The sequence below is a fragment of the Homarus americanus genome, unplaced genomic scaffold (assembly GCF_018991925.1).
Source record: "Homarus americanus isolate GMGI-L3 unplaced genomic scaffold, GMGI_Hamer_2.0 scaffold45698, whole genome shotgun sequence".
In the NCBI taxonomy this organism is placed as follows: domain Eukaryota; kingdom Metazoa; phylum Arthropoda; class Malacostraca; order Decapoda; family Nephropidae; genus Homarus; species Homarus americanus.
The window spans coordinates 12,369,899-12,389,753 of NW_024735554.1; the positions used below are offsets into that span (position 1 = coordinate 12,369,899).

The 19,855-nt window shown below is 43.7% G+C and overlaps 1 protein-coding gene across 1 annotated transcript in view; it reads left to right on the forward strand.

Annotated features, from left to right (window-relative positions):
- The window catches only part of LOC121871350, a 52,286-nt gene extending 33,186 nt beyond the window's left edge, over positions 1–19,100 (forward strand). The window contains exons 2-4 of the mRNA XM_042373569.1: positions 10,096–11,450; positions 17,799–17,915; positions 19,053–19,100. Of these exons, the coding sequence (XP_042229503.1) occupies positions 11,217–11,450; positions 17,799–17,915; positions 19,053–19,100 (399 nt within the window). The 5' untranslated portion in view covers positions 10,096–11,216. The remainder of the gene's footprint in view (positions 1–10,095; positions 11,451–17,798; positions 17,916–19,052) is intronic.
- Positions 19,101–19,855: the final 755 nt, after the last annotated feature.

The window sequence follows — 19,855 nt, forward strand, 5'->3', positions numbered from 1 at the left end:
CATGTCACTGAGTGTTACCATATGTCACCGAGTGTTACCCTGAGTGTTACCATATGTAGTGTACCATGTCACTGAGTGTTACCATATGTCACCGAGTGTTACCATGTCACTGAGTGTTACCATATGTCACCGAGTGTTACCATGTCACTGAGTGTTACCATGTCACTGAGTGTTACCATATGTCACCGAGTGTTACCATGTCACAGTGTTACCATATGTCGCTAAGTGTTACCATGTCACTGAGTGTTGTTACCATATGTCACCGAGTGTTACCATATGTAGTGTTACCGAGTGTTACCATATGTCACTGAGTGTTACCAAGTCACTGAGTGTTACCATATGTCACTGAGTGTTACCATGTCACCGAGGTGTTACCAGTCACCGAGTGTTACACCATGTCACCGGAGTGTTACCATGTCACTGAGTGTTACCATATGTCACTGAGTGTTACCATGTCTGAGTGTTACCATATGTCAGTGTTACCATGTCACTGAGTGTTACCATATGTCACTGAGTGTTCAAGTCACTGAGTGTTACCATATGTCACTGAGTATTACCATGTCACTGAGTGTTACCATATGTCACCAGAGTGTTACCATGTCACTGAGTGTTACCATATGTCACCGAGTGTTACCATGTCACAGTGTTACCATATGTCACTGAGTGTTACCATGTCACAGTGTTACCATATGTCACCGAGTGTTACCATGTCACAGTGTTACCATGTCACTAAGTGTTACCATATGTCACTAAGTGTTACCATGTCACTGAGTGTTACCATATGTCACCGAGTGTTACCATATGTCACCGAGTGTTACCATGTCACTGAGTGTTACCATGTCACTGAGTGTTACCATGTCACTGAGTGTTACCATATGTCACTGAGTGTTACCAAGTCACTGAGTGTTACCATGTCACTGAGTGTTGTCACGATGTGTTACCATATGTCATGTTACCATGTCACTGAGTGTTACCATGTCACAGTGTTAGTCACTGAGTGTTACCATGTCACCGAGTGTTACCATATGTCACACCATGTCATACTGAGTGTTACCATGTCACTGAGTGTTACCATATGTCACTGAGTGTTACCATGTCACTGAGTGTTACCATGTCACTGAGTGTTACCATGTCACTGAGTGTTACCATGTCACCGAGTGTTACCACATGTCACTGAGTATTACCATGTCACTGAGTGTTACCATGTCACTGAGTGTTACCATATGTCACTGAGTGTTACCAAGTCACTGAGTGTTACCATGTCACCGAGTGTTACCATATGTCACTGAGTGTTACCATGTCACTGAGTGTTACCATATGTCACTGAGTATTACCATGTCACTGAGTGTTACCATGTCACTGAGTGTTACCATATGTCACTGAGTGTTACCAATTCACTGAGTGTTACCATGTCACCGAGTGTTACCATGTCACTGAGTGATGTCTTGTGTCACCGAGTAAGAGTCGCCTAAGATATTTCATGGTGACAGAGCTCTTCCCGCCAACATTCAGAAATCCGTAAACTCGTTCAGTCTTGTATCAGTAAATTATTGTTATGTCTGTGAACCTTTAGCTCACGATGACGATACTTCTCATGGAGGGTAAGACAGGCTAGCACACCTCTCTCTATCAGTGCGATGAGTTTGGGAGAGAAAAGGCAGCAGGAAGTACAGTACTGTATTCTTTTGTGGTAGCACAGGAGGGAGGGAGGGTGTAGTTATTGTGGTAACAAACCCATTTGTAACGATTAATTCTCATCACGATATCGCCAAAACAAATATTTTAATTCATACCTATTAGAGACGCCATTACGGTCTAAACCAAATTAACAACTAGCGGAGATCAAGATATAAGGAATTGTTAAAAAAAATTACGACCAACAATAATTATTTCTTGATTACGGAACACTTTAAAACATTGCGATTTTTCCTTTTATTTCTATTTGTTAAACATCTGAATGAACCAAATAAGAAATAAAATCAGAAAACAACTACATGTATATATTACAGCAGTGCTACTCAAAGTGTGGTCCGCGGACCGGTGCCGGTCCGTGAGCCATCGTCTGCCGGTACGCGGAGAGTTTTCAGAAAAGAAAGAAACGACAGACACGTTCCACTCCACGTGACACTGCCGGGACATCTGACTCGGTCTTTTTATTTTTTAAATTTTCATTGTAGTTTTTATATTTATTATGGCTATATTTTTCATTTACTCACTCATGTTAAAAGTCATTGCTATGCAACTAACGAATGCGATATAATGAACAGCAAAACAGCGAACTGAAATACGTATAACAACACCTTCATGATGATGTGGCGTTTGACTCTGCGGGAACCACACCTGGGGATATCAATAGGGCGCATCACCTTGTGTTGCCAGAATTGCCACGTTTCTCGGCCACCAGCTACGCCATATCCACCCAAAACATAAATCTTTTTATTTTAAGTATGGTAGTTGTTTAATTTCGGATAAAATAAATGTATGCATCCCATTAAAAGAAATGGCTGATTTTTTACTATGCGTGCCAGCCGTGAAGGGTGTCACACAGCTGGCAGCCCTGCTATTCCACACGTTTGGATCAGCAGTCTGTGATGTCAGGTCACAGGTCAGTGGTTAGTTACCATCAAGAAGTGGAACAGAGAGCATCATACGGGTATCTGCGTGTTTGTTATTTGGGACCCCATCCCAACCCACTGATCTGAAAATGTAAGTACTAATAATCTTAAAGGCCGGTTCACACTATTCCTGTAAATTTGAAAACAAAAAATTATTGTGGGACATATCTCAAAAGATTTTCCTGGGGGGGGGGGGGCCTATAGGCCCCGGGATTGGCTCGCTTCGCTCGCCGGTCCGTGGCACATTGAAAAAAAACCATGCCGGTCTTCACCAGACAACAACGAACATGGCAGGGAAGACTGGCTGGAACTATACGGGCTACAGCGTAACTACTAGACTACGGTTTACTAACTTTACTCTGTTACACTCACGTATTTACAACATTTACACAAGTACAGGACATTTATTAGTACTCACCAATGAAAGTTCGTCTTCTTGTGGTCCAGCAAAGCGTGGGAAAATATAGAGTTGTACCTGAGGGAGTATGTTGTGACAAATGACTGGATGACCAAGACTGGTTGACCGTCACCTTCATCCTTGAACATCTCTTCTGTTTCATCAATACCTCTACTTTAACTGCGAAATATAACTCCTCATATTATTCACTAACAATATTCATCGCACTCATTATGTATAAAATGTCGATAACATCACGGATAAAATGTCCGTATCGGCGCTTCATGAATAATTTGCCAGTCAGTCACGCAGCTTTCTTCCGCCCAGAACAGTCAGGACTGCCGTAATTCCGACTGTGTTTTACCGAACTCTGATTGGTTATCTTCCTCGCGTTGTGACTGGCTACGAGACCATGACGTCAAAAAACGTTTTCTTTGTTAAATGTGATACATATACTATATGTATCACATATATTATAGGATATCAGTAACAATTCATTTCCATTTTACTATTATTTTGCATATATATAGTATGAAATATTGCACAATAGATTCTTTAAACAACTTTAAAATCAGGTGGAGCATTATTATACTGTATTGAATAAAAGAGATGAAGGAGTTCAATCCTTCGGTAGCAGGCAGCTACCAAACAGGGAGGTTCTATCGCCTGGAAAGATATTGGAAGCATAATGTGTTGTCTATGGTAGATTCTGCTGCCATATGGTCATCACAAAAATTGTGACCAAGTCCCAGGTTGCTGATCTGACTTTCTGCCTCATTTACACACAATTGCAGGGTTGCAATTGTTTCTCTTACTGTTGACAACGCAACATGCTGTAAATCGTTTTTCACTCTTGATTTATTGTTTTCGTTTGTGCATTTATTTATGGTTATTATTATTAGTATTTTTTTATAATTTGTATCTATTTTTATTAAATATTATTATTATTATTATTTTTATTATTATTATTATTATTATTATGATTATTATTTTCGCCCCCCAGGCCCAGATGTGGGTCAATGACCTGTGCTCGGGTGGGCTAATCCCCGTAATAAAAAATAAATAACAAATAAAAAAAATGGAGTGATACCACATTTTAAAACGATAGCTATTAGAATATATAAAATTTTAAAATGTCTGATAAAATAACAACAAATAAAGAGCTAACAGTAAAGGACTCACCGAAAGTCGATGTATAACGGCGTGTAGATGCTTTGAACAAAGGCTCTGCAGTGAAAGTCATATGAAAGGCACTGAACTCAAGGCATATCCAGCGGGAGGACCCCCTTTTCATCGGAAAACTCCAATACTTTTCCTTATTACGATATTGTACTCAGGCATTTTTGTATAGTAAAAATTAATTACTATTGACCACAAAATATTCCCTAATATCAAGTGCATATGGCTTCAAATGGTGAAATTGTCATGATGTCTGAAATTGTGGAATTCTGTGAAGGAATCCCTCTATTTCTTGCGGTGATTGTGATTGGTTGGTGTAAATTTCTGAATTCATATCGAGAAACAGGATTAACAAACAATAAAGTACTGTGTAAATCAGCTTCAGTTATTTATTGTTACTAGAGACGCTTATAGATTTCTTAGTCTTATATGTATGATAGAAATTATTAATAAGGACGTAAAATAGATTTGCAACGCTAGTACTGCCAGGCTAGTACTGCCAGGCTTACCACAAGCCGACTATGCCCAACCCGTACAACTGTCGGAGTACACCGCCATCAACGGCATCCCAGTTAGACCGACATTCCACCAGTATGACAACCTGAAGCTGGGAGTGATCACCCACGCCGAAATTGAACACCTGAACCGAGACGAGATTGACAAACTACTCCTGGATCAGCTCCACTGTGTCAAGATGCTGTCCGAAACGACGGCTCTGGTCGGACACCACGAAACTCTGCCCCAGGAAGTCCAACTGGCCTGGGAAACCGTCCAAGTCACGCCCTACTGCCGACCCAAACGTTGCTTCAAATGCCAGAACTACGGACACACCGTCAACAAGTGCAAGGCGCAGGAGGATGTATGCTACCTGTGTGGTACCTCCGGGCACCGCTACACCCAAGCTATTGTCCTGGCCACGTTGACAGCCAACATTTCAAGTGAGTGGCTTGGTTCGAATGGTACGATAAAGTACGAAAAATTAATCGTACTTTCGTACCGTAGGATGAGCCTCATCGCACTGTTTTGGATTTTCTCTATGCTTTGTTTCTCGCACTGGAAGGCAACTAAAAGGACAGGAGAGGCATAATCTATGACAGCTCTGACGATGGCAATGTACATGAGACGTAGGACCCTGACAGAGGCTCCTTTGAGGCCGTGGGAGATGACGTGGGCGGCGACAGTGGAGGCTCTAGTAGTGGCACGCACGGGTAGACCAAGGTACCTGTAGGTGCGTACTTGTTCAATGTCTTGTCCCTGCAGAGTCAGTGGTGTCTGACGCTGGAAGTGTGAGATGAACTTGATTTTAGTGTGTGAGATGACTAGCCCAAGTGTTTGACAGGTTCGGGCGAACATGGAGAGTATAGGTTGTTCATGTTGCACTGTAGTAACTTGGAGGAGATCGTCAGCGCAATTTATGATTTGTCCGTCTAGGGCTCGCTCAGCAAAGATGTCGTTGAGGCGGCAAATGGAGTTCATGAGAACATTAAAGAATGTAGGGCTGAGGACACCGCCCTGAGGCGTGCCAAGATCAAGGTCCCTGATCATAGAGTAGTGACCCTGAAAACGGACACGGGCCTATCGATGGGAGATGTTGCCAGCAATCCACGTGAGGAGTTTGCCCTTCACATCCATGTGCGTGAGGCCCTCAAGGATCAATTCACTGTTGGCTTTATCAAATGCACCCTTAAAATCGATGAAAAGGGAAGTTTTGGCTGAGGTGTTCGCCATGTAGTGAGCGATTCAGTGAGCAGTACTCTTCTCAGGGCGAAACCCATAGAGGTCAGGGTGCAGGTGGGCTTCAATTTTCCAGTGGAGACGGTGGTGCTATCATGCGTTCCATCATCTTTGAGAAGCAGGATATGAGGGAGATTGGACGATATTCGTCTTGTCTGCCTGATTTAGGGACTGGGATGGTGGTGGCAGTCTTCCATAAATGGGGCAGCTGACCAGTGTCATAAGAGAGGTTAAATAGACAGAGGAGGGGATCACCAGGGGTGGCAAGAAGGGCATTTAGCACATCATATGTGACGCCGTCAAAGCCAGGGGCGGTGGACCGACCGCGCTTAACAGCATTTAGTAGTTCACACCGTGTGAATGGCAAGTCAGTGTCTGCAGGTAGGTCTTGGTACTCAGAGATGGGCTGTCGGCGTTGTGGTTGCAGTGCGAGGGTGAGGTCACGTACAGCAGGTAGTAGTGCGTCGGTGGAGGCGGCCTCCTGCCACGTCTGGGAGAGCACCTCGGCACGGGCAGCAGGTCTGGGGTGGAGCGCGGGCCTGGCGTTGGTGCCCAAGGCACGGTTAATGGTGCGAAATCAAACCACTGCTTCTCTCATGCGAGAGTGATGGCAGATTGGAGCTCTTTATTTGTGCGGATCAGGAAGCGTAGAGCGTCAGGGGAGCTGGGAGATTTCTTCCACTGGTCGACTGCTAGTCGGTGCCATACTCGGATAGACTTAACATGAGGATCGCGGTTAACATTCCACTGACTCCTGGGCTGGAGGTTAGGGCGGCGGTGTTTTAGAACAGGGCGGAGGAGGGAAGTGCATTGTTTGGACAGATCAAGGTAGAGTTGGTCTGCGGTAGTGACAGTGTAACCCTGAAACCATTCAGCAATGGCGGTGATGAAAGCAGGTACGTTGGCAGGGGGTAGGCTGAGCCTAGGGCACTAGGGTGGGGCGGGTACTCTCACGTACTGGAGGGTAGTGTGGATAGGGAAATGGTCACTGTGAGGGGAGTGAAGGATGCGGGTGGAGTGTGGACGGTGAGGGTCAGAGTAGAGAGCGATGTAGTCAAGTTTCCCTCCCCCGATGTGGGTGAGTGGGTGAGGGAGGGTAGAGGAGACGTACAGGGTAGGTACGAGAGCCAGGAGTTACCCCGAGAGTTTGAGTGGGGGCCCCTGGGAGCCGAGACTGGGGTGCCGGGCATTGAGGTCCCCCACAAGGAGGGTGGGGATGGAGGTGATATGGTGTGATAGGACAGGTACAGTAGTATCGGCATCAAGGGAAGGGGGTTCGAGAGTTTGGTAGGGAACATCCTTCTTGACGTAAATACGTAGTCCACGTGCATGTCCTCGTAGTGGTCCATCATCGAAGCGGAGAACTGGGTGGGCCTCAACGGTGGTTGGGCACTCCCTTCCCTTCCATTTAACAATGACCGCGGCTTGTGGGGTGTTCCTCCGGTAGTGTTGACGTACACTGAGTATACGTGGATTAAAGTCACGAGCATCTTTTATCAGCGTATAGGGGGAATTGTTTAACTAGGATGTGGAAACATTCCTCTGCGTCCACTGATGGGGGCTCCAGGACAACCCCGTCAAACCCAACAGTACTAAGTGTTTCATAGACCTCAGGAATCTGACACTTGATAAAGTTCCGATTCTTACCTTTTTGAAATTGAATGTTTAGACCGTGTTGTCTGCAGTACTTCATCGTCCAATTAAAGCATTCCTCGACGGTTTTCAGTGAATCCTTGGGGAAGTGCAGGTTCAGCTTATTTAACTGGTTGGCAGGGGGGGGGGGGACGGCCCACCGCCCGTGGCATTGTTGTTATCACTCCGGCTAGTGTTTCCCATAGAAACAGAACTGTCACAATCACTGGGTCTGACTCTTGAAGGGAGTTGGATTCAGTATGACCAGGCGAGATGACATCCATGCCTCTTTTGGGGCATTTACGACGACCCCCCATGCTAGCAAAATTTGCCGGCTGAGGTGAGTCGGGTCTGAGGGAACCTTTTTTGGGATGATCGGGAAGTCAAGAGCACCTATGGGCACGTCTGTTCTCTTATGTGGTTACGCCACAACATAAATTAAACCGCTGCCAGTCCGACCTCTCTACATTGACCTTGTGTACACTTTACACATTACTGCTGGACATGCGTCAACATTAAAATTGCCGCATTTAAATACTAAAGTACCAGATAACCTGTTACTCAGGTGCGACCCATCATGTCTTCCACAAGACGTCTTGACGACAGGAATGATAAATGTGAGTGACGAGTGAGTGGTGTCTCATTTTGTCAATATAAAGGTTACAAATGGTACAGGTATTACATATCAGAATGTCGCTATTTAATTTCAGGATAAAAATAGAACTTATTGGGAGATGAAGTTAAAAAAATATCTATTTACAACAATTAAAAGCAGAAATGAACATGGGTAGGTCACATCTTCCGCAGAACAACTCAGAGGAGCCGCAAACAGAGAGAAGGCCGGAAAGCAGCCATCCCCCTGGACTCCCCGCCCACCTGATACGATGTTCTCCGTAAACTTCTCGTACGTCTATGGGAAAGGGTCGCGGAAAGGGGACGTGATTTCTGCCCGTATCATCATTGGGTATGACTTTGCTTGGGAGATTGGTATCCCCGCATCCCCTGAGCAACGCTCTTGTGCATTATGCAGAAGACCCGACAGCAGCACCCTTATCCACTACCTCCTAAGATGTCCCCACACACAACGCTTCCGTGACGCCTGCTGGACCACCACTCCACGACTCCCTGACGGAGACACGATGATCCTCCCCTACTGGCCAGATATTATGTAAATAACATTGATTATGTGTTAAAGGAATATCCTTCCTTCCTTCCTTAGGCTTTAGTAAGCCCCTTTATAATATTTATACTGTATATACTTGTCACACTTGCCAGATGCTTGTGGTGTCATTGTACAGGGGTACCTAGTGACAGCACTAGGATCCCGCTTCCTTTATCAAGGAATAAACAATTGAAATTGAACTCAGAGGTGGAGCGACAGAGCGAGGCAGGAGAGGCGCTATTCGTAAATTTGCCGGCTTGTGCGTGGTGCCTTGGAGAGGACGGGCAGATAAACCACCACTTCAGTGTTATATTTACACATATAAACTGTCAACAACATATTCGTAATGTTTCCATAACTTGATTTCATCTGTCACATCATAATTTTTACTATTTCTCACGAATTATTCCTTATACAAAATCTAACACACATATTTATATTTGAACAAAAAATATAAAAGAAAGAAAACAGAATAATCAACACGGCCGAACACAAATCGCAAAGCCTGAAGAAAATACCGTAAAATACACCACTAAGATCTAGTTTATGAACACAGGAGAAAACGTCCAGAAGCTGTCATTATGTCAAGGACTACTGTTGGCTCCTGCATGTTCATAAATCTATGGTTGTCATGGGAGGGTGGAGCAGCATCAGGGCCACCGCCAGCCAGCATGTAGAGCGTGAGAGCTGTGTCTGCCGCCCTGCTCTTGTAGCCGTTCTCAACGCTTCACTGAATATTGGTTGTAGCTGACGCACTGACGTCACTGCTCGCTTGGTGAACATCAGCTGAGGTTGGACGTGTGATCTGGTGCACTGACGTCATTGCTCGCTTGGTGAACATCAGCTGATGAGTGATCAGTGGTTCTCATTTCCTTAACTCCTTCACTCAGGGGGGTTCGATATGATCACCAAATGCTAAATGAGAGGGAGTGTGTGAGGGAGGGTGTGTGTGTGTGTGTGAGAGGGGTGTGTGTGTGTGGAGGGAGGGTGTGTGTGTGTGTGTGAGAGGGGGTGTGTGTGTGTGAGGGAGGGTGTGTGTGTGTGTGTGGAGGGAGGGTGTGTGTGTGTGTGTGTGTGGGGAGGGAGTGTGTGTGTGTGTGTGTGAGGGAGGGTGTGTGTGTGTGTGTGAGAGAGGGTGTGTGAGTGTGTGAAAGGGATGGCGTGTGTGTGAGGGAGGTGGTGTGTGAGGGAGGGTGTGTGTGTGTATTCGTAAGAGGTCGACCAGGTAAGGCCCTTTGACTCTATGGGGTGAACAAATAATAAACTAATTCAGATCTAGTCTCTTTTTTCATAGTAATTAATTTTGGTATGAATCTGCAATCAGTGTATTAAGTTTGGTTTTATGGTAGATTGATAGATCCCTTTTTGTATTGCAGATGTTGTGAGAATCGTTTGAAGGTTGATGACCGCCTCTCAAGTTCCTTACATAATTATTGGATATTTTCTCATGGATTGTCTTCAAGAGCTTGATGATAAATCTTGAGAGTGAACAGTGATGAGTCATTTGGAGTCAAGCAGGTAGAGCTCTTTAGGAAGTTATAAAACCTCATTTAAGAGCCTTATATACTGGGTTACCAGAAGCTCCCACGAGTGGTAGGAAGGCTTTATCGATTTACAAAGCTCTACAGATGATCGGATAAAAGTCAGTGATGAATTTAAGGCTCCCGAAATAACAGCGCATTATGATTACAAAATGCTCAAGTGATTAAGTATACTCGAGTGAATTCGCAGCTATGCTCCCCTTCACTGCTACCTGCTGGCGACCACTGGTAACTCCATAAGATACAACGGTGATCTGCTCTATAAGGGCGCCTCCGAGTCTGAAGGTTGGTGAACACTGGGGACCTCAAGTGCTGTTGTGGGTGAAGTTGTTGGTGTTTTGTGTCATTAAGTTTAGTAAAAGATTGTATTTAATATCAAGCTGAAAGTAACAGAAGTGGCGTATTGAATGAAGATCTTTCGAATCCAAAATCGTGATGGAATAACATTGGCCTTGTAACTTGACCATCAACCAACATACAATCATCTATATCTACCTCACACACACACTGACACACAGAAGGAGACGATTACTGCCAACATCAAGTTTCCAGGACTAAAGAAAAAAGAGAGGAAAGATAAAAAATCGTCTCATGTTTTCTACTTCTCGTAAATTTAGGTTAAATAAAAGTGAAACACTGATCATATAAATAACGGCAGAAATCAGAGTCTGAACGGGTTTTCGAGCCCATCCCACACCACTCTCTCACTCAATAAACACAGATTTAACAAGTTCATAATAACAGGGATGGAATAACGCAAAAAGTTACTTGTTTACATTAGTTGACGTTTGAAAAAAAGAATATTGAAAATATGTGATAAGATAACTCTAATTAAGCTGAAGTGTGGAGGCGTTCTGGCAGGAAAAAAATGACAGCCCTCACATTACTACTGTATATTGCAGTAAAGAGTATAAAGATCGAGGAAACAAGTGAGGAACTTATGTTATATCGCATCAATGAGTGTACTTGTTGACAGTGTTCCACGACCTCTGTCACTTAAGATGGCGGAGGACGTGACATTCCACCTGAGTCTGGTTCCCCTCAGCATCGACACCCAGTACTTTTCCCCCTCACACATCATCGACTGGATGACTAAATTCCAGTGGTGGGAGTGGCTCATCATCCTCAAGGTGGGCTTCATCTTCTGGGTGCTCAACATCACCATCATTCTCCCGTCTATATACATGCAGGTCAGTGTTTCTCTTGTTGCAGTAGTTAAGGTCAACGACTTAATGTATGAAAAAAAAAAAACTTAACCCCTTGAGTCTCATCGCTTGACAATTTAACCACGATCAGTTTGTAGTTTTAACATTACCTACTTAATTAATAAGTATGGCAATTTAATTCAATGAAAGCAGTTACCTAGCAGCTGAAACGATAATCAGTACGTGGATTCAGGCTTTAGCTAACAACTATATAGTGTTTTCATCATATTTTTTTTTATTGAATATATACTTTTTTTTCTCTGGTAGAACGAATTATTTGATTATGATGATGATGAACAACAACTTAACCTTGGAGTATTATGACTGAACCCCTTGAATACAATGACTTAACCCCTTCAGTACCATGACTTAACCCCTCGAGTACTATGATTTAACCCATTCAGTACTATGACTTAACCCCTCGAGTACTATGATTTAACCCCTTCAATACTATGACTTAACCCCTTTAGCTAGCAGGGGTACACTTTTGCTAGGAGGGGTACACTATAGCTAACAGGGGTACACTTTTGCTAGGAGGGGTACACTTTAGCTGAGAGGGGCACACTTAATTGGGGGATACATTTTAGCTAGGAGGGGCACAATTTACCTAGAAGAGGAACACTACAGCTAGGAGAGGTACACTTTAGCTAGGAGGGGTACACTTTAGCTAGGAGGGGCACACCTTAGCTAAAAGAGGTACACTTTTGCTTGGAGGGGAACACTTTATCTAGGAGGGGAATACTTTAGCTAGGAGGGGTACACTGTAGCTAGGGGGGAACACTTTAGCCTGGAGGGTAAACTTTACCTTGGAGGGGAACGCTTTAGCTAGGAGGGGAACCATTTAGCTAGGAAGGGTACACTATAACTAGGGGGGGCACACTTTAGCTAGGAGGAGAACACTTCAGTTAGCAGGGGAACACGATAGATAGGAGGGTACACTTTAGTTAGGAGGGAACACTTTATCTAGGAGGGGTACACGTTAGCTAGGAAAGGCACGCTTTAGCTAGGAGGGGAAAACTTTAGCGAGGAGGGGTAAACTTTAGCTAGGAGGGGCACACTTCAGGTAGGAGGGGCACACTTTAGCTTGGAGGGACACACTTCAGGTAGGAGGGGCACACTTTAGCTTGGAGGGACACACTTCAGGTAGGAGGGGCACACTTCTGGGGGGCACACTTGGCTTGGAGGGACACACTTCAGGTAGGAGGGCACACTTGGCTTGGAGGGGACACACTTCAGGTGAGGGCACACTTCTTGGAGGGCACACTTTAGCTAGGAGGGACACACTTCAGGTAGGAGGGGGCACACTTCAGGTAGGAGGGGCACACTTCTTGGAGGGGCACACTTCAGGTAGGAGGGGAACACTTTAGCTAGGAGGGGAACACTTACGCTAGGAGGGGAACACTACAGCTAGGATGGGTACACTTTTGCCAGGAGGGAACACTTTAGCTAGGAGGGGAACACTTTAGCTAGAAGGGACACACTTCAGGTAGGAGGGGCACACTTTAGCTAGGAGGGGAACACTTTTGCCAGGAGGGAACACTTTAGCTAGGAGGGGAACACTTTAGGCAGGAGGGAACACTTTAGCTAGAAGGGACACACTTCAGGTAGGAGGGGCACACTTTAGCTAGGAGGGGAACACTTTAGCCGGGAGGGAACACTTTAGCTAGAAGGGACACACTTCAGGTAGGAGGGAACACTTTAGCCAGAAGTGGTACAATTTAGTTAAAAGGGGTACACTTTAGTTAAGAGGGGTACACTTTAGCTATTAGGGAAACACTTTAGCTAGGAGGGGAACACTTAAGCTAGAAGGCGCACACATTAGCTTGGAGTGGTAAACTCTTGCTAGGTGGGGTACACTTCAACTAGGAGGAGAACACTTTAGCTAGAAGCGGCACACTTTAGCTAGGTGGGGTAAAGAAGGTCCCTAACCCAAAATTTATAACTTTAGCCCACTTTAGCTTGGAGGGGCCCACTTTAGCTTAGAGGGGCACACTTTAGCTTGGAGGGGCACACTTTAGCTAGGAGGGGAACACTTTAGCTAAAAGGGGAACACTTTAGCTAGGAGGGACACACTTTAGCTAGGAGGGGAACACTTTAGCTAAAAGGGGAACACTTTAGCTAGGAGGGACACACTTCAGGTAGGAGGGGCACACTTTAACTTGAAGGGGAACACTTTAGCTAGGTGGGGTAAAGAAGGTCCCTAACCCAAAATTTATAACTTTTGCATCATGAGATAATTTGCCATCACCTATTAGAACAGACTCAGCAGACATTCCCTGTTATTTAGGTTCAGTACTGAGCAGCGCTGGTCCTCGAGGTCATCAGAAGGAGGCATTATCGAGGCCGGAAATTGCTCAGATTGGTTAATTATCTTGAAGAATTTACCTGGTATTTGTGTATAATGGCTGAGAAAGCCGGGAGGGGTAGGAGCGAGAAGACCGCAGCCCTCAAGTAGTTAGGTAATTCCGTGATGATGATGATAAAGACTGTTTATTATGGTTTTTCAAGGAGTAAATAAAAGTAATACCAAGACACGATATTAAGACTGTGGTTGGTGATTTAAATGCCCTGCCTTTCATTACTTGAGGATCGGTGAACTTATTTTCGTTTGGTCATATTAAGTTAGAACAGGTTTATTGTGAACAACATACAAATATTATTTTTTTTAAATACACTGAAATACTATACTAGGTTCCCAGAGGCGGACCAGTTAACTCACAATGACTTCCTGTGATACACCGTGGCAGGAAGTGTTGCAAGATAAAGACATCCAGCATACATCACCCACCACCACAGTCTGAGTCATTCACGACGTGGATGCCAATCATGGGAGCGTCTTACGATTATGACGATATATGAAGCTGTTTCCGGCAAATTCCTCCAAATCAATTCTTCGAAACATACATTGTGAACATTACATGTTCACTACATCATTATCCTTAAAATGCTCACATACAACATTGGCTGTTTGTTTCGCTATAATTCCTTTAAGAACAGAAACTTGGAACTAAGGTCACCATTAGGTCAAGGGGTAATACCCCATGACATGAATGACCTCGACCTCACACGAGGTAAAGTGACCTCCCGACATACGGTTTTGATGTGTTAAGGCCAGTCCACACGATCGAGCAGTGCCCGGCGGGCACGCCCTAAATGCCGGTTATCGGGCAAAATTGGCAGGCAAACCAGGGGAGTGCCCGTGCCCGTCGTTGAGGGAAATCATGGTCCGCCTGCCTGGCGGTTTGCTGCCCGATAAGGAGCGGCGACTCTGCCAGACAAACGAAGTTGACTCTGGGACTCTTATTATGTGGAGAGGGTCTTAAAATCTTTAATTGCAGACTACATACGTTGGGGTGTATGTAATTATTATGTGAAATAAAGTTTGTCTTTATACAAGTTGTGTCAATCATCAATATCTTATTTGCAAACAACCTAGTGTCCCAAACAAGTCCATCATGTATCATGTGTATGGCAGGGTTACCCCCTTCACAAATACTAATATGTTTTAATATCATTTTCATTATTAATAATCGACAAAATCGGAAAACCGACATTCCTATAATATTGTCATTAATATTCAACATTACACAAGCCTGCAATACAAGACACGTGTTATTATTGGAACCTCACGTGACTGTCAAAAACAGCTGATCACTACGCCACCGCTGACCTCGGGGGTCGGGGTCCTCAAGTAGGTGAGGTATGAACAGAGATACTGACAAAACGTATGCTAGCACTTTGTTAAACCTGAGTTAAGTCCTGCAAATGTGATACGTATATGTTCCCCGCTTGGTCTAGATATCCAGTGTATAACCAAATAAGCAATCATTTCAAACTCTATTCGAAATCACCTGGAGAAGCACAGATTGATCAATGATTCCCAGCATGGCTTCACAAGCGGACGTTCTTGCCTAACTAATCTATTAACATTCTTTTCATCAGTTTTCGAATCGGTGGACGAGGGGCACAATTATGATGTGGTATATCTCGACTTTAGCAAAGCCTTCGACAGAGTCCCCCACGAAAGACTAATTAGAAAGGTAGAAGCTCATGGCATCAAAGGTGACATCCTTAAATGGATTAGGGCATGGTTACAGGACAGGAAACAGCGAGTGAGCATTAACCGCACTAAGTCCCATTGGAGCAACGTCACAAGTGGAGTTCCCCAAGGCTCAGTACTTGGACCATTATTATTTATTATATACATAAACGACATAGATATCGGCATTGACAGCAACATAAGTAAATTTGCTGATGACACTAAAATAGGAGGTGTTATCAAATCTGACGAGGACTCGGCAAAACTACAGGAAGATCTAAACAAATTTTTCGAATGGTCTGAAAAATGGCAGATGAAATTCAACGAGAAAATGTAAAGTACTCAGTATAGGAGATGTAAACAGGGAAACCAGATACCAGATGAACAACGATGCCATAGAGAAATCCGACTGCGAGAGAGATTTAGGAGTAATGATAAGTAGGAACCTTAAGCCAAGGAAACAATGTGTTTTTGCTCGTAACAAGGCTAATAAAGTACTTGGGTTCATACAAAGGAGTGTTACTTACAAGACTAGTGAGGTCATCCTAAAACTGTATCTTGCTCTTGTGAGACCACACCTGGATTACGCAGTTCAGTTCTGGTCACGGTATTACAGAATGAATATAGAATCCTTGGAAAGAATTCAGAGGAGAATGACAAGACTAATCCCGGGCTTTAGGAACCTTGAGTATAGAGACAGGTTAAAGCATCTTAATTTGCACTCCCTTGAGAGACGTAGAGCGAGGGGCGACCTGATAGAGGTGTATAAGTGGAAGGCAGGGCTAAACAAGGGGACATTACAAAGGTACTCAAACTATCCAACCAGGAGCGAACTCGTAACAATGGTTTTAAATTAGACAAATTTAGATTTAGGCGTGAAATAGGTAAACACTGGTTTGGAAACAGAGTAGTGGATGAATGGAACAAGTTACCAAATATCATCATTAACTCGAATACGCTGAATTGCTTCAAACATAGGTTGGATGCTCATATGAGCAATAGGGGTTGGGTGTAAACGGGACTGCCCAGTATGGGCCAATAGGCCAGCTGCAGTTTCCTCATTCTTATGTTCTTATGTTATGTATTATGCAGGGCCCGATTCAGGGGTGGGCAAAGTGGGCAGCTGCCCAGGGGCCTCCACATATTACAATATTTTATTTATTTGTTTATTCATTTGGATTATTTTTATTTTCATTCTTTAAAATTCATGTTTATCTATTCCATGCATTCTTGGACAACCATTATTTGAGTAGAGGTTTATCCGATTAATAATGCAGAGAATCATCTCTCTGTAGTAACTAATAATATATTCTTTTCTGTGAAGTCTCTTGAAAAATTTTGACATGTGCGGTAGTAGCTATATCAGAACTGGTCGACTTGAAACCATATGAATGACCTTGTAATGAGGACTCGAAACTGCAAACCAAAGGATAACACAATTGGGAAGTTGAAACTTTCCTCACCAGTCGGCGCTGTTAGATTGTCTCAGAGCATGTAACAGATGGATAACTAAACAAGAAATTAAATTATTAAAAAAAATTAACCCCCCCCGGTATCATTAGGGTGTTTATTGACAAGTGAAATCAGCTGAGCGCTTGTCTTCAGGTGATTCATGTAGTATTTATATAAAAAATAAAGAATAAAATGTCCGCCTAAGAGGCAAACTTCTCTAAACTTTTAGGATTCAGTAAAAAAGATTTCCTTTTCTTTGATCGGAAAATAAAATTACACTATGATAACTAGTATGCCACTGTAACGTTATGTGACATCTTTACTGTAAAACTGTAATATATTGTGTTATTCTGTCTTTGTAATGGTGTGTATGAGCTCTACTATGCTGCTGAAATATGTGTTTATTACCTCTATCATTACATCCTTGTCACCACTCTAACCAATGTAAGATTTCATCCAATACTTCTTACACTGGTGGATGCTGTAGTGTACCGTGACTGCCTTAAAATGATTAGATCAGGTTGGAAGACATTCAGCCTATGGTACAGTTGACCAACCCTCGCCACACGCCTATAAAGATGGAATCCAGTCCCGCACTGGGGATATTTCACTTTCCACGCTTATCTGTACAGTCGCTCAAAAAATTATCCATACAAAATTATGTCGAGAAAATATGACATAACGGATGAAGGATTTTGACAGCCCTACCATCAACCCCCCCCTCCCCACCGTACAAATAGTTTTTTTTGTGTGACTGCACAGTACACACAGGTTTGGCGTTGAATGTCACAACGTTCACAATTTCGTGTTTGGTGGAAGTGTCATGTGTTGTTGTGTTGCAGGTGATGTTGTACACGGATGAGATGACGTCACGACAAACACTGGAGCCGACCGCCATGCTGGAGGAGCTGAGGCACATAGTGACGTGGGCCCTCACCAAGTACTCCCTCCTGCAGAAGGTGACACTATGTTCACTCTGTCCCTTCCACTCATCTACTTCCCATCAACATTTCTCTCATATTACTTAAAACAAAATTTACCTGAAATTTTGTTCTGCCCTATTCATAAAATACACCAGAATGGACATGATAAATTAGTATGCCTGCAGATAAATCTGTAGAAACGGCACTACTGGCGCGGTGAGTCACGGATAAGTTGGCAATTCCTCGCTTTGTCCACCAGAGTTTTTTTTTTGAGAAAATTAAAAAGAAGGAATGAGTGGGTGGCAAGGGATCATTTAAAGCAGCGCTTCTCAAACTATCTGATGTGGCGGACCGGCATGGTTTTTTTTCAATGTGCCACGGACCGGCGAGCGAAGCGAGCCAATCCCGGGGCCTATAGGCCCCCCCCCCCCAGGAAAATCTTTTGAGATATGTCCCACAATAATTTTTTGTTTTTCAAATTTACACAGGAATAGTGTGAACCGGCCTTTAAGATTATTAGTACTTACATTTTCAGATCAGTGGGTTGGGATGGGGGTCCCAAATGACAAACACGCAGATACCCGTATGATGCTCTCTGTTCCACTTCTTGATGGTAACTAACCACTGACCTGTGACCTGACATCACAGACTGCTGATCCACACGTGTGGAATAGCAGGGTTGCCAGCTGTGTGACACCCTTCACGGCTGGCACGCATAGTAAAAAATCGGCCATTTCTTTTAATGGGATGCATACATTTATTTTATCCGAAATTAAATAACTACCATACTTAAAATAAAAAGATTTATGTTTTGGGTGGATATGGCGTAACTGGTGGCCGAGAAACGTGGCAATTCTGGCAACACAAGGTGATGCGCCCTATTGATATCCCCAGGTGTGGTTCCCGCAGAGTCAAACGCCACATCATCATGAAGGTGTTGTTATACGTATTTCAGTTCGCTGTTTTTCTGTTCATTATATCGCATTCGTTAGTTGCATAGCAATGACTTTTAACATGAGTGAGTAAATGAAAAATATAGCCATAATAAATATAAAAACTACAATGAAAATGTAAAAAAAAAAAAAGACCGAGTCAGATGTCCCGGTAGTGTCACGTGGAGTGGAACGTGACTATCGTTTCTTTCTTTTCTGAAAACTCTCCGCGTACCGGCAGACGATGGCTCACGGACCGGCACCGGTCCGCGGACCACACTTTGAGTAGCACTGATTTAAAGAATCCTCCACCACCACCGTGTTCTAACTGATGAATGCTTCCCTCACTAGTTTTGGTACCTTAAGCTTACTCATGAATGTATTATGTAATTCGGGACGCAAAAATACAACATAATCACAATGAGTTTATTAAAGAAAAAAGAAAACATGAGCACTATGTATGAAGTTGCCTACAGAACTGGTTAGGTTAGATTAGGGGTGAGCCAAACCTCTCACTAAGTAAAGATAATCCTTACCTCGCCGTGACTAGTCACTGATAGCATTACCCGAGCACTGGGTCATTATTATCAACTGAAGAGTAACCACCCGGAGCGCACCCACCTGAAGAATTCCCCCTTAACGCGGCCTGCGGGGGGGGGGGTTCGTATGATCCTAAAAAATGTAGATTAAAAAGAGAGAACTCGGTGTTGCAAATACTCTTATAAATGAACTATCGGTTGTAGATCCTGTCATATACAGTACAGGGGAGCGAGTTAATTATTCACGGCCAGTGGAGCTGTTGCTATCTCGTCAGTACTGTTGGCGGTAAATATTCACCCACCGGCTGTCTTCAGGTTTTAATACGAGAATAGTTTTTTGTGTGTGTTTTACTCACATCTGACCTTCATTTCTCGTGCAAATTAGCGGTTTTTGTAAACAAATTTATTTTAATTTTTAACAGAAGCCGCTAATTTGCACAAAAATGGGGGTCAGATTTCAGTAAAACATACCAAACTCACCAAAAAACCTATTCTCATACCAAAG